This window comes from Bombina bombina, chromosome 2, assembly GCF_027579735.1.
Source record: "Bombina bombina isolate aBomBom1 chromosome 2, aBomBom1.pri, whole genome shotgun sequence".
NCBI lineage: Eukaryota > Metazoa > Chordata > Amphibia > Anura > Bombinatoridae > Bombina > Bombina bombina.
Genome location: NC_069500.1, coordinates 510,620,852 through 510,643,263, shown reverse-complemented (window position 1 = coordinate 510,643,263; position 22,412 = coordinate 510,620,852). Strand labels below are relative to the sequence as shown.

General features: G+C 36.8%; 1 protein-coding gene across 1 annotated transcript; it reads left to right on the top strand.

The window, feature by feature from the left end:
- Positions 1-10,371: 10,371 nt before the first annotated feature.
- On the top strand, positions 10,372-12,155 carry LOC128647110 (tigger transposable element-derived protein 1-like). Its single transcript, XM_053699927.1, has one exon. The coding sequence runs from the start codon at positions 10,404-10,406 to the stop codon at positions 12,153-12,155; it is 1,752 nt and encodes a 583-aa protein (XP_053555902.1). The 5' UTR covers positions 10,372-10,403.
- Positions 12,156-22,412: the final 10,257 nt, after the last annotated feature.

Below are 22,412 nucleotides of genomic sequence, written 5' to 3'. Positions count from 1 at the left end.
CTTTTAAGGGCAATGCTCATATAAATGCCCCTTTAGGGGCAATGGGTAGCTTAGTTTTTTTTTAGAGTTAGGTTTTTCATTTTGGGGGGTTGGTTGGGTGGTGGGTTTTACTGTTGGGGGGACTTTGTATTTTTTTACAGGTAAAAGAGCTGATTTATTTAGGGCATTGCCCTACAAAAGGTATTTGGTAGTTTATTGTAGGCTAGGGGGTGTTTTTATTTGTGGGGGCTATTAGATTAAGTGTAATTGCTTTTATTTTTGATAATTTCATTTATTTTTTAATAATCTTAGTGTTTTTTACTTTTAGTGATTTTAGTGTTAATTATTTTTGGTAAACGTTTTCATAGAATTTGTTTTTTTTAGTTGCGTAATTTGGATTTTTTTATTTTTCTCGTAGTAATAGGTTTTTTTAAATTTTTAATTTAGATATTTTAATTGGTAGGTTTTTTTTTATTTCATTAGAATAGTAAAGTTAGGTTAATTTTTTTTTTTTTTACATTTTTATTGAGGTTTTAAAATAAGTAATACAAGCAAGTTATTACTCGAAACGTCAAGCCAAACATAAGATTGACAGTTAGATAGTTACCATATAACATCATCCATTCACACACAAATTTCTTGAATATATAAATACAAATTGAGCATTGAACCTCAGTTTTCTGATAACAAATGACCTCCTGAAGTATAATAATATATGATATGGAATTAAATTATTTCCCCCAAGGAACTAACAAGGCCTCTCTTGGACCTCCTGAACTGCATTGTAGATATAATGGGGGACTTTAAGGACGAGATAAAATAACAAATAGGCCACTCTTGGACCTAAGGATTGAAATAATATGCTATCTTGTCAACAAACTGGATTATGAGTTCAACAATATGGATTATGAATTAATCATACAGAGAGGAGATCCCTAAGTCACAAACTCAAAAATTGAAGCTAAATCTGTTGTGGTAAACTTCCAGCTAGGGAAAGTTTTGGTGGCGGCCTAGATTAAATTTATTGTCATTCTCAAAAACAGATATCCAGGCCTAGGAGAGCTGTAGAGCTGCTTGGGTTGGCTATAAACTGAGCGAGGGAGCTAAAGACAGTTATAGTATGTGCTGTTAATGCGTTGTAGAGGCCTAGTACCTCTGCCATATAACTCCAAAACATTGCAAGAGGAGGCTAGGGTAGGTGATAGGTGTATATAAGGTAAAAAATAGAGTATATATGTAGGTAATCAAATATCAAATCAATATTGAAATAGGTTCCATTCTATTTCTACTTGGGGGGGTCTTGAAGAAGGTGAGCTCACTAGCAGGGACTATACATTGTAAATTGTTGTGTCATGGCTTACTTAGTTATAAGGAGTCTGTGAACTATTTTCCATCTCACCCGAACCTCTACAGCAGTACTATTGCACTGTAAGTGTTTCAAACTCTAGGGCTGGCATGGAAGATCTATTCATAGCTGAACCTGTTGGCTCTATGTTGTTAAATAAAAAGCATTACTATCACATAAAGGCTCTAAACCAAACATAGGGTGGCTATTGTTTCCAAACCATTTAAATTGTACGCATATAACCCACTAGTCCTAATGTCTCCAATAGAAGCATAGATAAACATAAATCTTAAATGGTAGAGACCTAAACATTGGTTACCATCATTCTAAGCAATTAATATAAACAGTCCTGATAAAATGCAGTATGGGGGTTAGAATAACATACTTACTAGACGTTTATAGAGAAAAATATGTACCAAAATGAGAGTGCCCCTCTGATTGGGGACTAAGTATATGGTGCTGCAATTGAAAATAATAAAGGAAAAAAAAAAAAAAACCTGCAAATAATGTCTATAGGTAGTCCAAAAGAGTCAGACCCCAGACCTCACATATATTGTCCATATATAATGCAGGGTATAATAGGAAAGCAGTGAAATGATTCTCTAGACTGTTCAAATGGTTGTGTGGGAGTACTAAGAGGCTGACAAAAGTCCTCCACTAGCTGGATTGAGAAAGTTTAGCCTATTCCTGAATGGCAAGAGGCTCTGCACAAGTCAGAATAATCTGCCAATATGGAAAAGGCAGCAGGACCCTCCGATGACAATTCTTCCCGGAGTGAAAACCATATGCTTGAGAGGGCTAAGGCTAGATGAGGGTGAAGCACTGAATAAAGTTGCCAGTCCCAAAAATTAAAGTCCAGTGTCTGTCCGAGTATTAGAAGGGGCCAGGGTTGACCACCAGGATAAGGTTTACCTCCCGGAACGTCTGTATTTCCATAAGTCAGGATCGGGTGCATGCCATAAATATCACCCCCTGGATCAGACGCTACCGGGGCCATCAAACCGGCACAGAACCCTCTCTTCTTCTCGGGTTCAACCGCCACTACTTCCCGAGCTCCGCAGAGGTAAGTAGCCTCCTCTAGTAAACTGGCAAAGTCCTCCACTTTCTCTGTAGGCCGGAGTAACAAGCGCTCCTCAGCATCGGAAGACTCCGGGACCTCACACTGAGCACCGGTAAGCACTGAATTCCCCTGCTTATATTTCAGGGGGAGTAGAGCTCCTCCCGATGCATTGTCGGTATTCTCAATCTGTGTATAGGGATGAAGTGCCTTTGTACTGACCGGAGGCAGTAGGGGAGGCTGGTATTCACAGTTATAATCCCGAAGCGGCTTGTCGGTGCCAGCGGGTAATACTCCCTCGATAGGTTGTGGTGGGAAGAGATATTTGTGCAGCTCCTCTTCTAAATCTCTAAAGAAAACCAGTATGAGCCGAGTCACCCTATTCTCCCACCGATCAAGGGCCTCCATTTGTCAAACAAAGTTCCACCTTCTATGCCACTCAAGCTCTGAAGCAGGCTACGTTCGCCAAGCGAGATGGTTCTCCTCTCTGTTGTCTCTCTTATTTCGCAGCTTCACAAGCTGTTATACCCGGGGTTACCGGGGGGTTAGATGAAGACCTGACCTGTTTCTAGGCCGTTACTGCATACCTTCTCGTTCCGGTACTTCAGGGCTGAAGTTAGTAACACAACATAGATCAGATTGCTCAGCAAAATCTGTAGTTTTAAGGAATATCAACTCTGATCAGAAATGGTACCATAGACCGGCTATATGCAGCAAAAATATATGCCAGACTCTTCAGCCTCTCAAATACATGACCATCATGGCCGCCGCCCGGAAGCATCCCCCAAGGTTAGGTTAATTTATAGTTTAATGTTAGGTTTATATTTATTTTCACAGGCTATTGGTAGTTTATTGTAGGCTAGGGGGTGTTTTCATTTAGGGTGGCTTTTTTATTTTTATAGGGCTATTAGATTAAGTGTAATTGCTTTTATTTTGGATAATTTCGTTTATTTTTGTAATCTTAGTGTTTTTAACTTTTCGTGATTTTAGTGTTAATTATTTTGGTAAACTTTTTCGTAGGATTTGGGGTTTTTTTTAGTTGCGTAATTTAGATTTTTTTTTTTCTTGTAGTGATAGGTTTTTTTAAATTTGTGATTTATATATTTTAATTTGTAGTTTTTTTTATTTCATTAGAATAGTAAGGTTAGGTTAATTTATAGTTTAATATTAGGTGTATATTTATTTCACAGGTAAGTTTTCATTTATTTAAATAGAGTTATATTGTAATTTTAATTTAAAGTTAGGGGGTGTTAGGTTTAGGGGTTAATAGTTGAATGTAGTGTTTTGAGATGTGGGGGGCCAGCGGTTTAGGGGTTAATAGGTTTATTTAGTGGCAGAGATATAGGAGGCCGGAGATTTAGGGGTTAATAACTTTATTTAGTGGCGGCGTTGTCGGGGAGCGGCGGAATATGGGTTATTGGCTTTATTTTAGTGGCGGAGATGTCGGGGAGCGGAGGTTTAGGGGTTAATATATTAAAATAGTGTTGGTGATGTGGGTGGGCCACAGATTAGGGGTTAATAGGTTTATTTAATACTTGCAATGTGGGTGGATGGCAGATTAGGGGTTAATAGGTTTATAATAGTGTTTGCGATGTGGGGGGCGGCGGTTTAGGGGTTAATATGTCATTTATGGGTGTGTACTTTGTAACACTTTAGTTATGAGTTTTATGAAACATTTTTGTTACACAAAATCCATAACTACAGCTTTTTAGCCTCACCACACAACCTGTAACAACGGCGCTTAACACCGGCGCTATGGAAATCCCTTGCAAAAACGTCATTTTTTTTTTAATGCGGGATTGACGTTGCTTTACAGGCTAAAATGCTTGTGGTATGGCAATACCGACAAAACCACAACTTGTAATATGCGTTCCTGGCCATTACGCTGAAATTGCCATTTTTTTCAGCGTTAAAAGCCGCAACGCAAAACTCAGTTTTCCTGTTTTAATAGCCCCGTCATACTACACACCGCCATCTTGGGGCTCAAGTATTCTCACAGCCTGTGACAGAAGCAGAGATTTACAGATAAGTAATATTGAACAGTTTTTTTTACTGTTTTGTGCACTGCTTCTGTCACAGGCTGTAAAAACACCTCAGCTCTAAGATGGTGATGCCCAGTATGAAAAGATGGAGCTTTAGTATCTGGCATCTTTAAGCTGTTAAAACAGGAGAACTAAACTGAAAAAAGCTGCTGGAACAGGATGAAATGCAACAACATGGTGAGTAGTTACTATTATTTTGTAGTTGTACACAGCAGTTTAAAGTCCCTTTAAATGTAAGGTGAGGCTAACAGGAAGCGCATAAATGTGTGTATCTTGGTGTTTACATTCATTGCTCATTGGCTCCCACAAAATGTGCTTTATTTAGTATGGAAACTTTTTTTTTTTTTTAAAGAAAAAGCACAGTAATAGATTTTGAAACATTCTCTTTTTGAGCCGGATGATCAAACATTTGCCAGCATGGAGAGAAACCTCTTAAAATCTTTGGGGGCTTCTTTTTAGAGCTTTTTACTGTAATGAAGGTGTCTCTCCTTCACCTCAAGAAGCCTGCATAGTAAGATAAACAGCTCTTAAGCTAAAATGTGGCTTTCTAAAATTCTTTGAGGGATCTTGCAGTACTAACAAGACATGGATAATGTTCTCAGAGTGGAGAGCTTTAGACACATCATGCCCTTGGATAGAACAGATAGAATATTGAGTACCATTTCCCTTTAAGTGGAATACACTCATATGCTGGGAATGGCCAATAAACCCTCATTTAAACTCTGTGCCTGCTCAGCGACTGAGTGATGACGTTTATTGCACAAATGTAGTCAATACTGACACTATACATGCCCCCCTATCTCTCTCAGCAGATGAAGGGTTTCAGTGCTGGTGTACACACAGCATATATGTGTATGCCACTGAAATAGCTATAGTTTTTTTCTTGTTTTGACTATTATTTCTCTTTAGCTAAATAAATCCCTATTAAAAGACAGCAGCATCTCTTAAAAGTATTGAGGTAAAACCCCACTACATTTTCCCCTCTAGCTTCCTCATCCACAATCCATACTTATGTCCCTATGAGAATGCAACTATGTGAAAAGCAAACAGTAAGGAGAAGACACATGAAGTACCTTGATATATATGGTTGTATTTTGTTATCTAAGGATTCATCCTTCATATCTGCATCACGAAGATTTATTTTTAAGAAAATTCTATATATTCACCATAGAAAATTAAAAGATGTAATAGCATTGCCTTATATAATATTTCACAGCAATAAATATAAGAAAATACATAAATAAATAATAAAATAATAAAGGTGATCTGAACATGGAACATTTCTTTACTTACTTGCTAGTTATGCCTGAGCTGAGCAGTTTCCCGATAACAGAATCTGTGATGTCTTCAACACAGATCTCATGAAGTTTCTCCCTATTTTCAGCTTACAGGCAAACTAAACACACTTCTTATAAGGAAAGAAAACAGCAACAACATTTAATGAAGTTGTTCACCTCACTTCCCTTTTGTTGTCTCTTCTACTGCGCAGTTATGCATTTTTGTTATGAGTAGGTATCTTTTTCTCCTCATGCACATATGTGGTTACAATTAAGCTTTATATTTTTAGCAATGGTTTTAAAATAATTACATATGTGGAACATTATAAATAAGAGTTCAGTCATGTAAAATATTTCATACTCACCTAGTGAATACTACAGTGGCTTCTCATGAGGTTGAAGAACTGACCAATGAAGCAAGCTAAATTAAGCACACTTTCTTAATTTATAAATATAGCATCATATCTGTAGATATGAAAATAGTCTACTTTATTTTTTTTAACTTTTAGCTAATTGATACTCATACAATTGTTATCTACCAATGTAGCAAAAGGGGGTATTGTGGTATTTTGTATAATTTCTTCTATTGTATCTGCATAGTCATAAATGAAGATCTTGTACTGCACATGTATTAAAGATTTCAGGTCTGATTTTTATGTAATGTGAATGTGTACATGCAAAATGGGCAAATAAAAACTAACTAAATGAATAAATAACTAAAATGTCCCCAATATAATAATATTAATATAGACAAATACCATAGTCATATTACCACACACCCCATTTTCAAATCTTAACTAGTTAATATTTAGCAAGGTACGTAATTGGCATTTTACATCAAGCATGTTACACAGAGTTATGTGACCCATCATTTAAAGAAAAAAAAAAAGTCCACTCTTGTGAGGTCACAATTTTTCATCAAACATGTAAGATCTATAAGATATTTGGCTAGATTCAATAAAACTTGTTTGGGAAACTAGTATCTTGAAGGGGAAAAACTCTCTGCAACATCATAACTCAAAAACTACAGAATTCAAAGAGATTTGTACTCACCCCTTAAAACAGCAGTAGTGACTTCGGGGCCGATTTATCAATGTCTGTCCGACATGATACGCTGTAGCGTATCATGTCCGACAGACACAGCTGAATGCCGATTTAACATTGCACAAGCAGTTCTAGTGAACTGCTTGTTCAGTGCCGCCCTCTGCAGATTCACGGCCAATCAGTCTCTAACAGGGGGTGTCAATCAGCTTGATCATATAGGATCGGACGGATTGCTGACCGCTACCTCAGAGGCAGCGGACCAGTTAAGTAGGAGCAGTCTTAAGACCGCTGCTTCATAACTGTGGTTTCCTGAAGGCTCGCTTGGAAACAGGGGCATCAGGGGCCATTCGGCGCCTGATAAATCGGCCCCATTATCTTCACTATAGCAGCCTCTTTTATTTGGAAGCTGTTAATTTCTCAACACATAAAATGAATTCCATTGACATGGATAACACATCACAAAAAAAGTCCAAAACCTTACAAAACAAACAAATTAAAGTGTTAAAAACACCCCCTTATAAAACATTGCACGCTAACATATACACAAAGGAACAAGTAAATTAAAAATGAAAGAAAAAATGAAATAGAAAACTCTCAAAGTATGCTCCTAATTCTGCTTAAGTTTTTGTGATGCTTCACATTCTAGCTAGCAAGCCAAACAACTGTAATGGTTAATAGCAGTAACACCCAATAGCAACACTGGAAAAAACAGGTGAAGGGAGGCTCAATGAATTTCAAATATGATCTCATCTTTACAATGAGGTACTTTAGTAACCTTATGAGCCTCTATGAATATAGCCCACTGTTTCACTCATATTAGGGGTCTCATGGTTGGATGGGCTTATGTTCTGCCCATCCATTTATCTAGATTATTTTAGAATAATCTAGATAAATTATTGCAATTTATACACTAACCACACATTTGAAAGACATTGGTTTATGAACAATTGCAGAACCATCCTTTATTTCTTCTCTAAAGCATGGGTCATCAATTATGGACCTCCAGAGGTTTTGGAAATACATTTTCCATGATGCTCAGCCAGCATTTCATGGGAAATGTAGTTCCAAAACCTTATGGAGGGCCACAATTGATTAACCCTGCTCTAAACCATGTCCCAGCATGTTGGAAACAAACATTTTCATGTTCAAGTGAAAACCAGCTGTTCAAATGAACCCTGTTGAAAGATAGACTCTCCTAAGATTTTCTTCAGTCTGATAAATATGTGGATTTATTTTTGGCTAAAAAAAAAAAGAACCACTGTTTCTGTCATGCCTGAAAGTGAACTAGGTCTACTGCAGTGTTGTGTAGTTACTTCATATTTGAGCTATCTATGGTCTGTGACTTTGGTTGGTTACTATGTATTTAACAAGTGCTTTTTGCAATTACTAGCTCTGCCTATCTACAGCTGCTGGCAAGCAATATGCAATTCTGTCAAGTGTTGTGTAGTTACTTCATCTTTTAGCTATCTGTGGTCTGTGACTAATATGCAATCCTGTCAAGTCTATTTAAACCAGCACATCCTCCTTCCCTTTGTCCAATTATTGAGGTCTCTGGGTGTGCCTTGTTTCTGTATTAAAACAAAAAGAAATGTGTTAATGTGCAGAAAAATAGGATATACACTCCAGGGGTCTTCTGTGAAGGTATCCTTAAAAAAGAAATAACAAACAATAGTGAATTCCTGTAAGAAATCCAAACAAGCAGATGAATGAAATCATACTCACACAGACCGTGTGATTTTTATTGTATTAATAAATACTTGTATTATATTTTGGAGTCCTATCCATCCACTTTATATACCTCAAGGAATATTACATGGGTTGTTTACACTAAGAGCTGAGTCATAGCTCTGGTCAGTGTGAGTACGATTTCATTCACCTGCCTGTTTGGATTTCTTACATGACTTCACTATTGTTTGTTATTATTACAGGATACTTATTTATTTTCTTGTTCCTGTATTAGCTTGTTTGCTGTGTATGACCCTGCCAGATTTTGATCCAGCATAGATTTGAGGAGCTGTAGGATGATGTCATGGGCGATGTCACAAGTGATATAATTGATGATGCCATCATCTATGTCAAGTGTGATATGATCAGTGATGTCATTGCAAATTTCCTAAGGGGGATGTTTGAGTTGTCATTGAGTTTCCTTATGTTTTTTCTAAAAACAGAATTATAATTATGATAAAATACTACATTTATTCAGTATATGTTCTTTTGTGTTTTAGTCTTAAGCTTTTTTTTCAAGTTTCTATGGCTTGCATTTATATATTTAAACTTACTATACGAAACATTTTGGTATATATTTATTATTTTATATTGTTTTTGTGATTGCCAAAGAACCGATTTGTAACAGTTCTCCAGGATGTAATAATCGCGGTAAGCACTTTTCTGAAGGTCTATCTGCATTTTATGGGTTGGACTGCAACTGGAGGGATGGATCGAACTGTAGCAAACGTGCTCTATTTAAATATTAATATATATCTATCTATATATCTAAAAAAGGGGCAATGTGCACTCCGAACCTCACAACTAAAGCCTTGGGTGCAGCAAAAAACAATGCACAGTCCTGAAGAAAAAGCGCACTCCAAAGGGCTTGATCTTATTTCCACTTTAATGTGTTAACGTTTTCGAGCCACAACAGCTCATCCTCAGACAGACAGAATTTTTACAGATACTCTTACCGCCACCATAGCTTTATACACAGCAAACATGAGCGTCACGCTCTACACAGTAGACACTCCCCAAAGTGGGAGTGATCAGCCGTGTCAATGGAGCTTATTACCACATAACCTAAACAATCTAAATAAGGGATACAGGTATACCCCGCTTTACGTCGATTCGCTTTACGTCGATTCGCTAATACGTCGCTGCCGCAAACCCGGAAGTAGTTTCTCAGCGCGGCACAGCTCAGGACTTAGACAAGGAGTAAGGAGAAAAATTGCATGCGGTTTTACAGAGTACGTTGGAAAGACTTTAGGGTTGCTAAAACTGTGCAGTACAGTATTGTACTGTACCAGATAATTTGGTAAGTCCAGTATACCGGTCTTCATAAGCATTACAGTATTTTTTGTCCAATTAAAGGTACAGTACTGTACAGGATTATTTGTTAAATCCATACAGTAATTGTACTGTACACACAAGTCTAGTTCTTCATAAGCAGTATTTTTTGGCCAATAAATGTACAGTACAAGTACCAGTATATGCAGTGTTACTGTATGTACTGTAGTGTATACAGTATTATTGTCATAATACCTTTGTGCTTACCTTGAATAGTACAGGTAAGCATTTCATATGCCTCCATCTCATATACAGTACCATACCATAAAACATAACCTACTTTAGTACTGTACAGTATTGTTTGCATTGGTTTGAGATCTCCACATAAAATAAGGATCTGGCATACAGTACAGGTACAGTAGAGTACTGTACATTAGGTTATGGTATGGTACTGTATAGACATACTGTATGAGATGAAGGAGGCATATGAGATTATTACCTGTACTATTCAAGGTAAGCACAAAGGTAAAACCAATCATTGCAATAGGAGCAGACAATCTTTTTTTTTCATGTTTTTTTTTCATACAGTAATTTAAAAATTCACTCCCAGTATCATCATCTGTTTTGTATTTTAGTCTTTATTTTATTTCTACATTTCTACAATGGCCCTGGCTCCAGGTGATGAAAAAAAGAGGATCCGTAAGCCTCTTACATTGAATCAAAAGTTGGAAATGATAAAGATGAGTGAGCAAGGCATGTCCAACTCAGATATAGGCCGCAAGTTAGGTTTGGCTCGCACAACAGTTAGCACAGTGGTGAACGCTAAAGAAAAATACTTAAAAGAAGTAAAAAGTGCTACTCCAGTGCACACAAAAGTGATTCGCAAGAGAGACAACCTTATTGCTGAAATGGAGAAGCTGCTAGTGGTTTGGATAGAAGACCAAACCAGCCACAATGTTCCTTTAAGCCAAGCCATTATTCAAAGCAAGGCACTATCCTTGTTTAATGCAATGAAGACTGATAGAGGTGAGAGTGCTAAAGATGAAAATTTTGAAGCTAGCAGAGGTTGGTTTAATAGGTTTAAGGAAAGAAGTCATCTGCACAACATTAAAGTGCAAGGGGAAGCAGCTAGTGCAGATGTTGAATCTGCAGAGGCTTTTCCAGAAGAGCTGGCTAAAATTATAGAAGATGGTGGTTACACCACACAGCAAATATTTAATGTTGATGAAACCGGCCTTTTCTGGAAAAAAATGCCATCTAGGACATTCATTGCAAAGGAGGAAAAGTTAATGCCAGGATTCAAAGCTGCAAAGGATCGACTAACACTGCTTTTAGGTGCTAATGCAGCTGGTGATTTGAAGCTGAAGCCTATGATGATCTACCATTCTGAGAATCCCAGGGCTCTGAAAAACTATGCTAAATCTAGCCTGCCTGTTTACTACAAATCAAACACTAAAGCCTGGATGACTGCAAGTCTATTTACAACATGGTTTACAGATTATTTTAAACCCACAGTTGAAGCCTACTGCAAGGAAAAAAAAATTCCTTTTAAAATTTTAATGCTTACTGACAATGCACCTTCTCACCCACGAGCATTAATGGAAATGTACAATGAGATTCAAGTTGTTTTCTTGCCTGCAAACACCACATCTATTCTTCAGCCTATGGATCAGGGAGTGATTGCAACCTTCAAAGCATATTATTTGAAGAAGACATTTACTGCTGCTATAACTGCCTTAGATAGCGATGCATCTGATGGTGCTACACAGAACAAATTAAAAGCCTTCTGGAAAGGATTTACAATTCTAGATGCTATTAAAGCAATTAGAGATTCCTGGAATGAAGTTTCAGAATCAGCATTGAGACGTGTGTGGAAAAAGCTAATACCCACCTTTATGGATGATGTTCCCGGCCATGTGACTTCGGTAGAGGAAGTCAATGCTAGCGTTGTGGACATGGCTAGACAACTGGAACTAGAAGTGGAGCCTGAAGATGTTACAGAATTACTTGCATCTCATGACCAGCCATTGACAGATGAAGAGCAAAGAAGACTGTTTCTTGAAACTGATGGTTCTACTGATGAAGACCCAGTTTGCATTAGGGAAATGCCAACAAAAGAATTAGAGGAATATGTCAGTTTAATTGAAAAGGGTTTGGCAGGTTTGGAGCAGATTGATGGCAATTTTGAAAGAAGTTCTTCAGTTAATAAAATTGTGTCAAATGGAATTGCATGTTATAAAGAAATACTTCGAGAAAGGAAGCGGCAGTCCATGAAGCAAACTTCTTTGCTATCATATTTTAATAAAGTCCCACAGCCATCACCATCACCTTCAACATCAAGACCTGATGAATCTTTGTCAAGTTCTCCACCTTCAAAACTGATTTGCATTGAAGACTCAGATGATGAATCATAAGCAAAGGTAAGCAATAAAGCACATACCACTGTATTGTACTACATGTTGTACTGTACAGTACCTGTATACAGTATATGTATCCCTTTCTACTGTCTGCATAACTGAATACAGTAGTGTACTGTCTTGTGCTAGTGTTAAACTAAACTTAGCACTATTGCACACCTATATATGTTATTTCAAACATGTTTTTAAGCTTGTAAACACACTGGCAAGTGAAAAACAAGTAAAAAATGTCTTGACTCACTTTAAGTCGGTTTTCACTTTACAGCGGGGCTCCGGTCCCTAACCCGCTGTATGAGCGGGGTATACCTGTATATACCATTAAAAATGTCAGCGGTTCTGGTTGACAGTTTCCTTGGTAACCACGTAGCGGACACATTTGTAATAATTGTTCAGACGTGCTGTGATTGCTCTACATATTTGTCTCCGTTTGCGCTTGTTTCCTACACTACTGTATTATCCGCACATTTTTAATGTTATATATCACTTATTTAGGTTGTTTAGGTTATGTGGTAATGAGCTCCGTTGACACGGCTGATCACTCCCACTTTGGGGAGTGTCTACTGTGTAGAGCGTGATGCTCATGTTTGCTGTGTATAAAGCTATGGTGGCGGTAAGAGTGTCTGTAAAATTTCTGTCTGTCTGAGGACGAGCTGTTGTGGCTCGAAAACGTTAACACATTAAAGTGGAAATAAGATCAAGACCTATGGAGTGCGCTTTTTCTTCAGGACTATATATATATTAATATAGAACACATTTGCTACAGTGGGATTGCAATAATATACATGCACAACCGCAATATTATGGAAATATAAATATCGAGAAAAGGCAATCGAAATCTTAAAATAAGTAAAAAAAAAAAAAGCCTTACTTTTTCTCTGTTTCTCTATCTCCCTCTCTGTTTGTTTGCCTCCAAAGGAGGGCTACTAAAATGGTTTTAAATATAAACCGTATAAAGAAAGACTCTGCGATCTATGTATAGTTTAGAGGTGAGAAGGGAAACATGATAGGAAAGTTCAAATAAATAAAGGGACTTAATAAAGTGAAAGCTGTAAGCATTTTTCCCTCAAAAAAGCTTAAGATAGAGGGTAGCACGTTCAGGATAACTGGGAGGAAGCATTTTTTACAAAAAGGTGGGTGGGGAATTCATGGAATAAACTTTCAATAGAGGTGGTAAACAAAAGGACTGTAAAGTAATTCAAAAATGCCTGGGACATGCATAAGGCTATACTAAGAAATAAGTAACATGTAATATGTGTAGACTTGATGGGCCTTTTTGGTTCTTATCTACCATCAAATTCGTTTGTTTTTATGTTTCTATGAGGCCTATCTATCAAGCTCCAGAAACAGCACTTATAAAGCAGCAGTCTAAAGACCGCTGCTCCATAACCCAGACGGACAGACATTGCAGCAATTCAACCCGATCAAGCATGATTGGGTTGATTGACACTCCCCTGCAGGGGGCAGCGTTGCACCAGCAGCTCTCGTGAGCTGCTGGTGCAATGCTGAATATGGAGAGCGTATTGCTCTCTGCATTCAGCGGTGTCTGTCGGACCTGATCCGCACTGTCAGATCAGGTCCGACAGACATTTGATAAATTGGCCTCTATGTCTCTCTCTATTCCTTTCTCTGTGTTTGCCTATCTTTTGCTGCCTTTGTATATCTCTGTCTGCATGTCTCTCTGTGAGCATTTCTCTCTGCCTGCCTGTCTGTCTCTCACACTCTCTTCCTGCTTATCTTACTCCCTGGGGGATATTTATCAAAGCGTCAATCTCAGTGCATTCGCCGGTGTCAATACGCTCGCCAGACAACGCTGACGCGGATCCACATACGATGCCCTTATTTATAAAAAAAAAGTCAAAAACACACGTGTCAAGTATGGCGCTATGAGCATCGGATTGTTGTTAACTAACAGTCATCAATGTTGCAGTTATTCAGGATTTTCCGAACTTTATTTATACTATATATATATATATATATATATATACTATCCATGAACAAGCACATTTCTCTAAAGCTAATCTTTTATTTTTCATCTGTTAATGTCCAAGAAATAGCTAAATGCATACCTCAACAAACAATATCTCATAGAAAGTTATTTTTATATTTATTTGTTATATTATACTTTCACATAAATTAATATGTATTTGTATTTCTAGACATCATGATATGCTTTTATCTCATGTTTCAGAGAGGTCTGTCGGACCTGATCCGCACTGTCGCATCAGGTCCGACAGATCTTGATAACTTGGGGCCTATGTCTTTAAACTTATTGACCAATCAGAGTCATTGTATGGTGTTTTTAAGAAGGATGTGTTTAGCAATGTTTTAAGGGCCATAGGCGGTCAGCCGAAACATGTCAGCCTGCTAGCTGAGATAGGGACATAAATCATCTGTTCTGTATTTTACCTATAATTTAAATAAAAGTTTTAAAGACATAATTTTTGAGCTCCCTTCACATCTTTGTTTATGTACTTAATGCTAGTCGGCAGGTAGAGCTTTGGAAGATGGCAACCAGGAATGCGTGGGTTTAAGAGTGGATTCCATTACGTGTATTGTTACGAAGGAGTGGAAGCACTGGACGGTTACCGTATGACGGTTGGAACCCAGTGTGAGATTGACAAGCTCATCCACGTATGGTGGACAGACTTGAAGTCTGGGAGAGCATCTAACACTTGAGGAGATCCCACGGAGAAGGTTTAAACTGCAGAGTGGAATATTTGCCTGCTCCTGAGATCGAATTAAGAAATTAGGTTAACGCTCCAACACGCTTGACATGAATAAATAAAGTAAGTGGTGGAGACATGTTTTTTTTTACATTTGATTTAAATAAACACCAGTGCTAGAGGTCATTATCCCTAATTGGTGCTTAGGATATTTAAATACACAGAGCTAATAAACTTGCACAGTAATAGAGGTTTTTTTTTAAGAATCTTCAATTGTTTTGTGTTTATAAGCCATCCCTTTAAATTATTTAAGGCTGTGTGCAAATGCCATGAGCCTGCTCTTTAAGACTATGTGAATGCTGTTAGCCATGCCTTTAATTTTGTGAGTGAATGCTTTCACCTGTCCCTTCAAGACTTAGACACAAATGCGGAATTGAGGCTCCTATAGAACAAACATTAAATTGGTCTACTATGTTTGGGATAAAGTGACTGGTGTTTCGCCAGCCGTAGATATATATACGCCAGCTGCAGCTCATGTAAAATATGAGGAAAGGCAGAAAATCCACAAACTTATATGCAGAGTCCCAAAATGTACAAGGCAACAATATCAAAAAGCACGCCATCAAAAAATAAAAATTCCAAAAATGTATTCCAACACTTTAAAACTTACATAGTTCAGAGGACTTGGACAGAGGAGTGTAGGAACACTAGGGAACACGACCTACGTAATCTGAGGCATTTCACGCCATTATGGCACTTTCTCAAAGACAGTGTAGTGGATGAGAAAGTGCCATAATGGCGTGAAACGCACCAGTTGAGAGCTCAATCCTATTGGCTGATTGGAACAGCCAATAGGATTTTAGCTGCTCTAATCCTATTGGCTGATTGGAACATCCAATAGGATTTTAGCAGCTCTAATCCTATTGGCTGATTGAAATTTTTCAGCCAATAGAAATGCACGGGGCGCCATCTTGGATGATGTCACTTGCATTGAAGTTCCATTTTACAGCGGCGACCATATGAAGAGGATGCTCCGTGCCGGATTTCTTCAGGATGGACCGCTCCGTACCGGATGGATGAAGATAGAAGATGCCATCTGGATGAAGACTTCTTGCCACCTGGATGAGGACTTCTCCGGATGGATGAAGACTGAAGAGGCTGCCTGGATGAAGACTTCTTGCAGGCTGGATGGATCCTTCAAGCAGGACTTCAATAACTGTAAGTGGATCATCGGGGGTTAGTGTTAGGTTTATTTAAGTATTTTTGGGGTGGGTTTTATTTTTAGATTAGGGTCTGGGCATGTTAAAGAGCTAAATGCCTTTTTAAGAGCTTAGGTTATTTTAGGTTTTTTATTTGGGTGGGTTGGTTGGGTGGTGGGTTTTACTGTTGGGGGGTGTTTGTATTTTTTTACAGGTAAAACATCTAATTTCTTTGGGGCAATTCCCCACAAAATGCCCTTTTAAGGGCCATTGGTAGTTTATTGTAGGCAAGGGTTTTCTTTATTATGCGGGGGCTTTTTTATTTTGATAGGGCTATTAGATTAGGTGTAATTCTATTTTATTTTTGATAATTTGTTTCTTATGTTTTGTAATTGTAGTGTTTTTTATTTTTTGTAATGGTAGGTTTTTTTATTTTTTGTAATGTTATGTTTTAGTGTAAGGCAGGTTAGGATATATTTCACAGGTAAGTTTGTATTTATTTTAACTAAGTAGTTATTAAATAGTTAATAACTATTTACTAACTAGTCTACCTAGTTAAAATAAATACAAACTTACCTGTGAAATAAAAATAAAACCTAAGCTAGTTACAATATAACTGTAGGTTTTATTTTACAGGTAAGTTTGTATTTATTTTTAAATAGTTATTATTTAGTTAATAATTGTAACTTTAATTTAGCTATATTTTTATTATGTTAAAGTTAGTGGGTGTTAGGGTTAGGTTTAGGGGTACGTTAGGGTTACGTTAGGGTTAGGTTTAGGGGTTAATGGATTTATTTAGTGGTAGTGATGTGGTAGGCCAGAAGTTTAGGAGTTAATAACTTTAGTATAGTGGCTGCAACATCGGGAGTGGCAGATTAGGAGTTAACATTATTTAGGTCGCGGCAATGTTGGGTGCGGCAGATTAGGGGTTAATAACTGTAGACAGGCGTCGGCAATGTTGGGGGATGCAGATTAGAGACATTTAGATCTGGGGTTTATGTTAGGGTGTTAGGTTTAAACGTAACTTTTTATTTCCCCATAGACATTAATGGGGCTGTGTTACGGAGCTTTTCATTCGGTGATCGCAGGTGTTAGGATTTTTTTTGCCAGCTCTCCCCATTGATGTCTATGGTGAAATTGTGCATGAGCATGTCAAAGCAGCGCTTGTATTTGGGTGCGGTATGGAGCTCAACGTAACCATATAGCCTGCACAAGCCTGCTTTTTTAAAACTCGTAATAGCAGCTCTATCGGGAGGTGAAATAATGCTGCTTTTGTGGCGGTCATTAAAATCCCAATAGCACTCAAAACTCGTAATCTAGCTGTCTGCTAGTAAAAATTTTGCAATGGAGGGTGAAGTACAGAGGGAAAAACCTACGTGTTTTAAAACATGAATATTACGCTTAATACAAATCAAATTACACTGGCCTAGATTACGAGTTTTGCTGCTTTTTTCCTACTGCTGGTATTACGAGTCTTGAAGGTTTAGGGTCACCGCACACTTTTTTGGCCTTACCGCAAAACGACTTACGTAAACTTCGTAAACCCTTTTTATATGGGACTTTTCATACCGCTGGTATTATGAGTCTGTCCTGGGAGGCCAAAAAGTGAGTGGTAGATCCTAAAACTTCAAGATCAATACCGTAAACTGATAGTCAGTAGTTATAAGTTTTATGTACAACGCGGTAACATAAAACGCATAACTAAAGTGCTAAAAAGTACACTAAGGGCTCCATGTACTAAGCCGTCAATTCATCCGTCATTTTAGTCGCGGCTAAACTCGCCGTTACTCGCCGCGGGCGAAATGGTGTCCGCTGTAGCTATGTACTAATAATCCCACAACAAATAGACACCTCTAGCCCGCCGCGAGCAGTGGCGGAATATTGATAAATTTGACGCCTCGCTCGCCGCGAATAAGCTGATGTACTTAACTTTCAGTTCAATTGTCTGGCCAATTGTTAACACGTGACATGTAAGGTGTCATGAACGTCATAGTAGAAGCGGGAATAGAATTTTGCTCCTATAAATGGACAAGTTTTCTAAACAACTTTATTATTGTTCCAAAATTTTTGGAGAGTAATTACAGAGCGCTCGTTTTTGAGATCTTTATTTACTATTTCGATATGGCTTCATCTGGATCTGAATCCGCTTCAAAATCCAAGAATCCTCACTTTTCTCATCAGCAAAACGTCGTTTTGATTGATATGATTATTGACTCTTATGATTATTTGTTTGGATGTCGTGTCAAACAGACAAATTTTTCTAGAAGGAAGCAGATCTGGCAAAGGATCAGCGACGCTGTTAGTGCCCAGGGTCCAGGAAAAAAGGATGTCGATCAGCTGAAGAAGCGTTACAACGACATTAAACGCTTCGCCAAAGCTAAATTGGCCAGAGAGAAAAATTCGGCACGTGCTACCGGAGGTGGACCAGCATATGTGGCTGACCTCAATGACTATGAGCAGAAGCTTGTTCAGCGTCTGGGACCGGAGATCATCACTGGCATAACGGATGATTGTGACAGTGATTTAAGAGGTAAATGTACAACATAGTTGACGTAAATGTTCTTTTTAAAGTTATGATAGGTTATTGTCTCCAATATATATTTCTTTAAAATAACATTATCTGACTTCTTACGCTTCAGTATCCTATATGCCATCTAGGCCCCAAATACTGTAATCATTTATGTCGCATATATGTATAAGGGATTGTACAAGCCATTTAGGCCCCAAATACTGTAATCATTTATGTCGCATATATGTATAAGGGATTGTACAAGCCATTTAGGCCCCAAATACTGTAATAATTTATCTCGCATATATGTATAAGGGATTGTACAAGCCATTTAGGCCCGAAATACTGTAATAATTTATCTCGCATATATGTATAAGGGATTGTACAAGCCATTTAGGCCCCAAATACTGTAATCATTTATGTCTCATATATGTATAAGGGATTGTACAATAATAGTATTGTTATACTGCCTTTTTTTTAATGGTCTAACGGAACTAAAGATTTGTTGATTATTACTATAGTGATCCCTAAAGATAACACCCATGTGTTTATTTTCAAACCAGTATTGCATAGAAACCTTAAAGAGATAATGACAATAGAAATAATGTAATTTGAATAATGTAATTTGAAACTATTAAAATAATATTGTATGTCCGACATTAATCATGAGACTAACCCCAGATCACATGCCTTCTTAAATTTCTGATCTATTGACTTCCATGTTGCGTTATTTCACTATAGAATATTATTGTTAGCATCTTTCAAAATTGTTCTCCGCTTTATAAACATACATTTTTCAGATATAGCTATGCACATAGTTGACGCAGTCACATGAACCATCTATGTGCATCAACCAATGATCATTTACTGTGCCTGTATAGATTTGCTTTTCCTCAAAGTATAAAAATCCAATGAATGCAAAAACATAATACATTTAAATATTTTTAAAAATGCATTTTCTTATGCAATTTGTAAAGGTAATTATTTTTTTTCATGTCCCTTTAAAGGGCCACTAAACCCAAAATCTTTTATTAATGATTCGGATAGAGAATTGAAATTTAAACAACATATTACTTCAATTTTCTAGATATTCTTAGTTGAAGAAAAATAAATACACATGTTGAGCCAATCACACGAGGCTTCTTTGTGCATCAATCAAATGCTTTTCAACAAAGAATATCTATAGAATAAAACAAATTAGATAATATAAGTAAATTATAAAGATGTTTATAACTGCATTCTATTTCCAAATCATAAAAAAAGGTGGTTGGCATGTCCCTTTAATGATTGAGCCTGCATTCACTGCTGTAATTATTATTATTAACAGTTTTAACTTTCAGTTTCAAATATAAATAAAAATAAACCTAATTTTTTTTTTAATTTTTTTTTTTTTAAGCAATGCCAACAACAGCAGAGCCTGTGAGGAGTAACGAGGTGCCCACTTGTTCTACTTCTTCTTCTGCGGTTTCGAGACCACCCGGTGCAGCTGTTTCAAGACCTTCGGACAGTTTTACACATGGACAATTTATACGCTCATCATCTAATGTTACACACACAACTTCCTCGGCGGACACACTTCCGGATCTAAGGACCAGCACTCCACAAACTGGTGTTGGTAGAGCAACTGGTAAGTACTTTACAAATGAATAATTTCAATGTTGTGTGTTTTATCTCTTTTATCTCTCAATTTTTTTTTTGTAATTTTTTTTTTAAATGTCAAATGTCATTATTGACATATTCTATTTCGAGATCTTGATCATATTGTTTTAAATGAGGATTCTTGTAGAGCATGCATGCTATTTTAATCAACTTTCAAATTTTTTTAAAATTTATCATTATTTTCTTTTTGAGAATTGATCATAGTATTACATAAGAAAGCTGATAGAAATTCCATGCAATATATCTAATTCTCAAAAAGATTATTTTTGCTTCAGTGTCCAGTTAATTGCAAAATACATTTCCATTAATAATTTCGAATATATCGTTACATTGACAAAAAAGCATTTTATTTATTTATTTTTATGTTATTTATTTTTTTATAGGTGATTTGGGACGTCTTTTCCAGAGATTGACTGGACATTCATCTCCATTATTTGATGGTATGTATCACATATGTATATATATATATAATATAACTTAAATTGGTGTATGACGGTTGTATCTGCTCTCTCCTTCTATTCTATTTCTGCAAGTGTTTTTATAACATTTTATTTTTATTTACTAACAATTTGTTATGTCTTGATCTAGAAGAAGAAAACTCATCAAGGGAGATCACTATCAATCTCATGCCGATAGTGGAAAATCCCATTCAAGATGAACCACCAGGAGGGCATGATGGAAGTGAGACTCCGGATATTCTTGAAGATTTGGGAGATGCGCAACCGGATGAAATTCACACACCAGAAAACATTGAGGAACCTGTTGAAACACAGGCACCACCAATTGAACTGCAAACAGGTGGTGTAAATATTGACAATACACCGGCAGAAGGACAATTTGGCGATGTTGCATTGAGGGAAATGTTGACACTGGCAAGGCAATACAGAGAGGACCACAGAGAAATGCTGAATATTATTAACACTAATATTGAACGCTGGGCTGCTCTGTCAGAAAAAAATGTGGAAATCGAAAGGCAAAGGAATGAGATAGAGATGCAGAAATTACAGCTGCAAAGAGAGATGTTCCAGTGGCAGAGGCAGATGGATGAAGAGAAAAACCATCAAATTAACAGAGCTTTGAGCATCAGCGAAAGGACATTACAATCTCTGTTGGCTATTGTCAGTGAAAGGGAGGCGACAACAGACCCAAAGAGGCAACGTCTGGAGTGAACATTTTTTATTATCTAGTCACTGTTAATTTTTTTACTCTGTATATTGTGTACAAAGTTATTGTTTGTGTATTTTTAAGGGACACTGTACTCAAATTTTTTCTTTTGTGATTCAGATAGAGCATGCAAATTTGATCATAGGAGTACATTTGAAAGTTGCTTAAAATTGCATGCTCTATCTGAATCACAAAAGATAAAATTTGGATACAGTGTCCCTTTAAGTTTAAAATGTTAGTCACTGTTAATTTTTTTACTCTGTATATTGTGTACAAAGTTATTGTTTGTGTATTTTTAAGGGACACTGTACTCAAATTTTTTCTTTTGTGATTCAGATAGAGCATGCAAATTTGATCATAGGAGTACATTTGAAAGTTGCTTAAAATTGCATGCTCTATCTGAATCACAAAAGATAAAATTTGGATACAGTGTCCCTTTAAGTTTAAAATGTTAGTCACTGTTAATTTTTTTACTCTGTATATTGTGTACAAAGTTATTGTTTGTGTATTTTTAAGGGACACTGTACTCAAATTTTTTCTTTTGTGATTCAGATAGAGCATGCAAATTTGATCATAGGAGTACATTTGAAAGTTGCTTAAAATTGCATGCTCTATCTGAATCACAAAAGATAAAATTTGGATACAGTGTCCCTTTAAGTTTAAAATGTTAGTCACTGTTAATTTTTTTACTCTGTATATTGTGTACAAAGTTATTGTTTGTGTATTTTTAAGGGACACTGTACTCAAATTTTTTCTTTTGTGATTCAGATAGAGCATGCAAATTTGATCATAGGAGTACATTTGAAAGTTGCTTAAAATTGCATGCTCTATCTGAATCACAAAAGATAAAATTTGGATACAGTGTCCCTTTAAGTTTAAAATGTTAGTCACTGTTAATTTTTTTACTCTGTATATTGTGTACAAAGTTATTGTTTGTGTATTTTTAAGGGACACTGTACTCAAATTTTTTCTTTTGTGATTCAGATAGAGCATGCAAATTTGATCATAGGAGTACATTTGAAAGTTGCTTAAAATTGCATGCTCTATCTGAATCACAAAA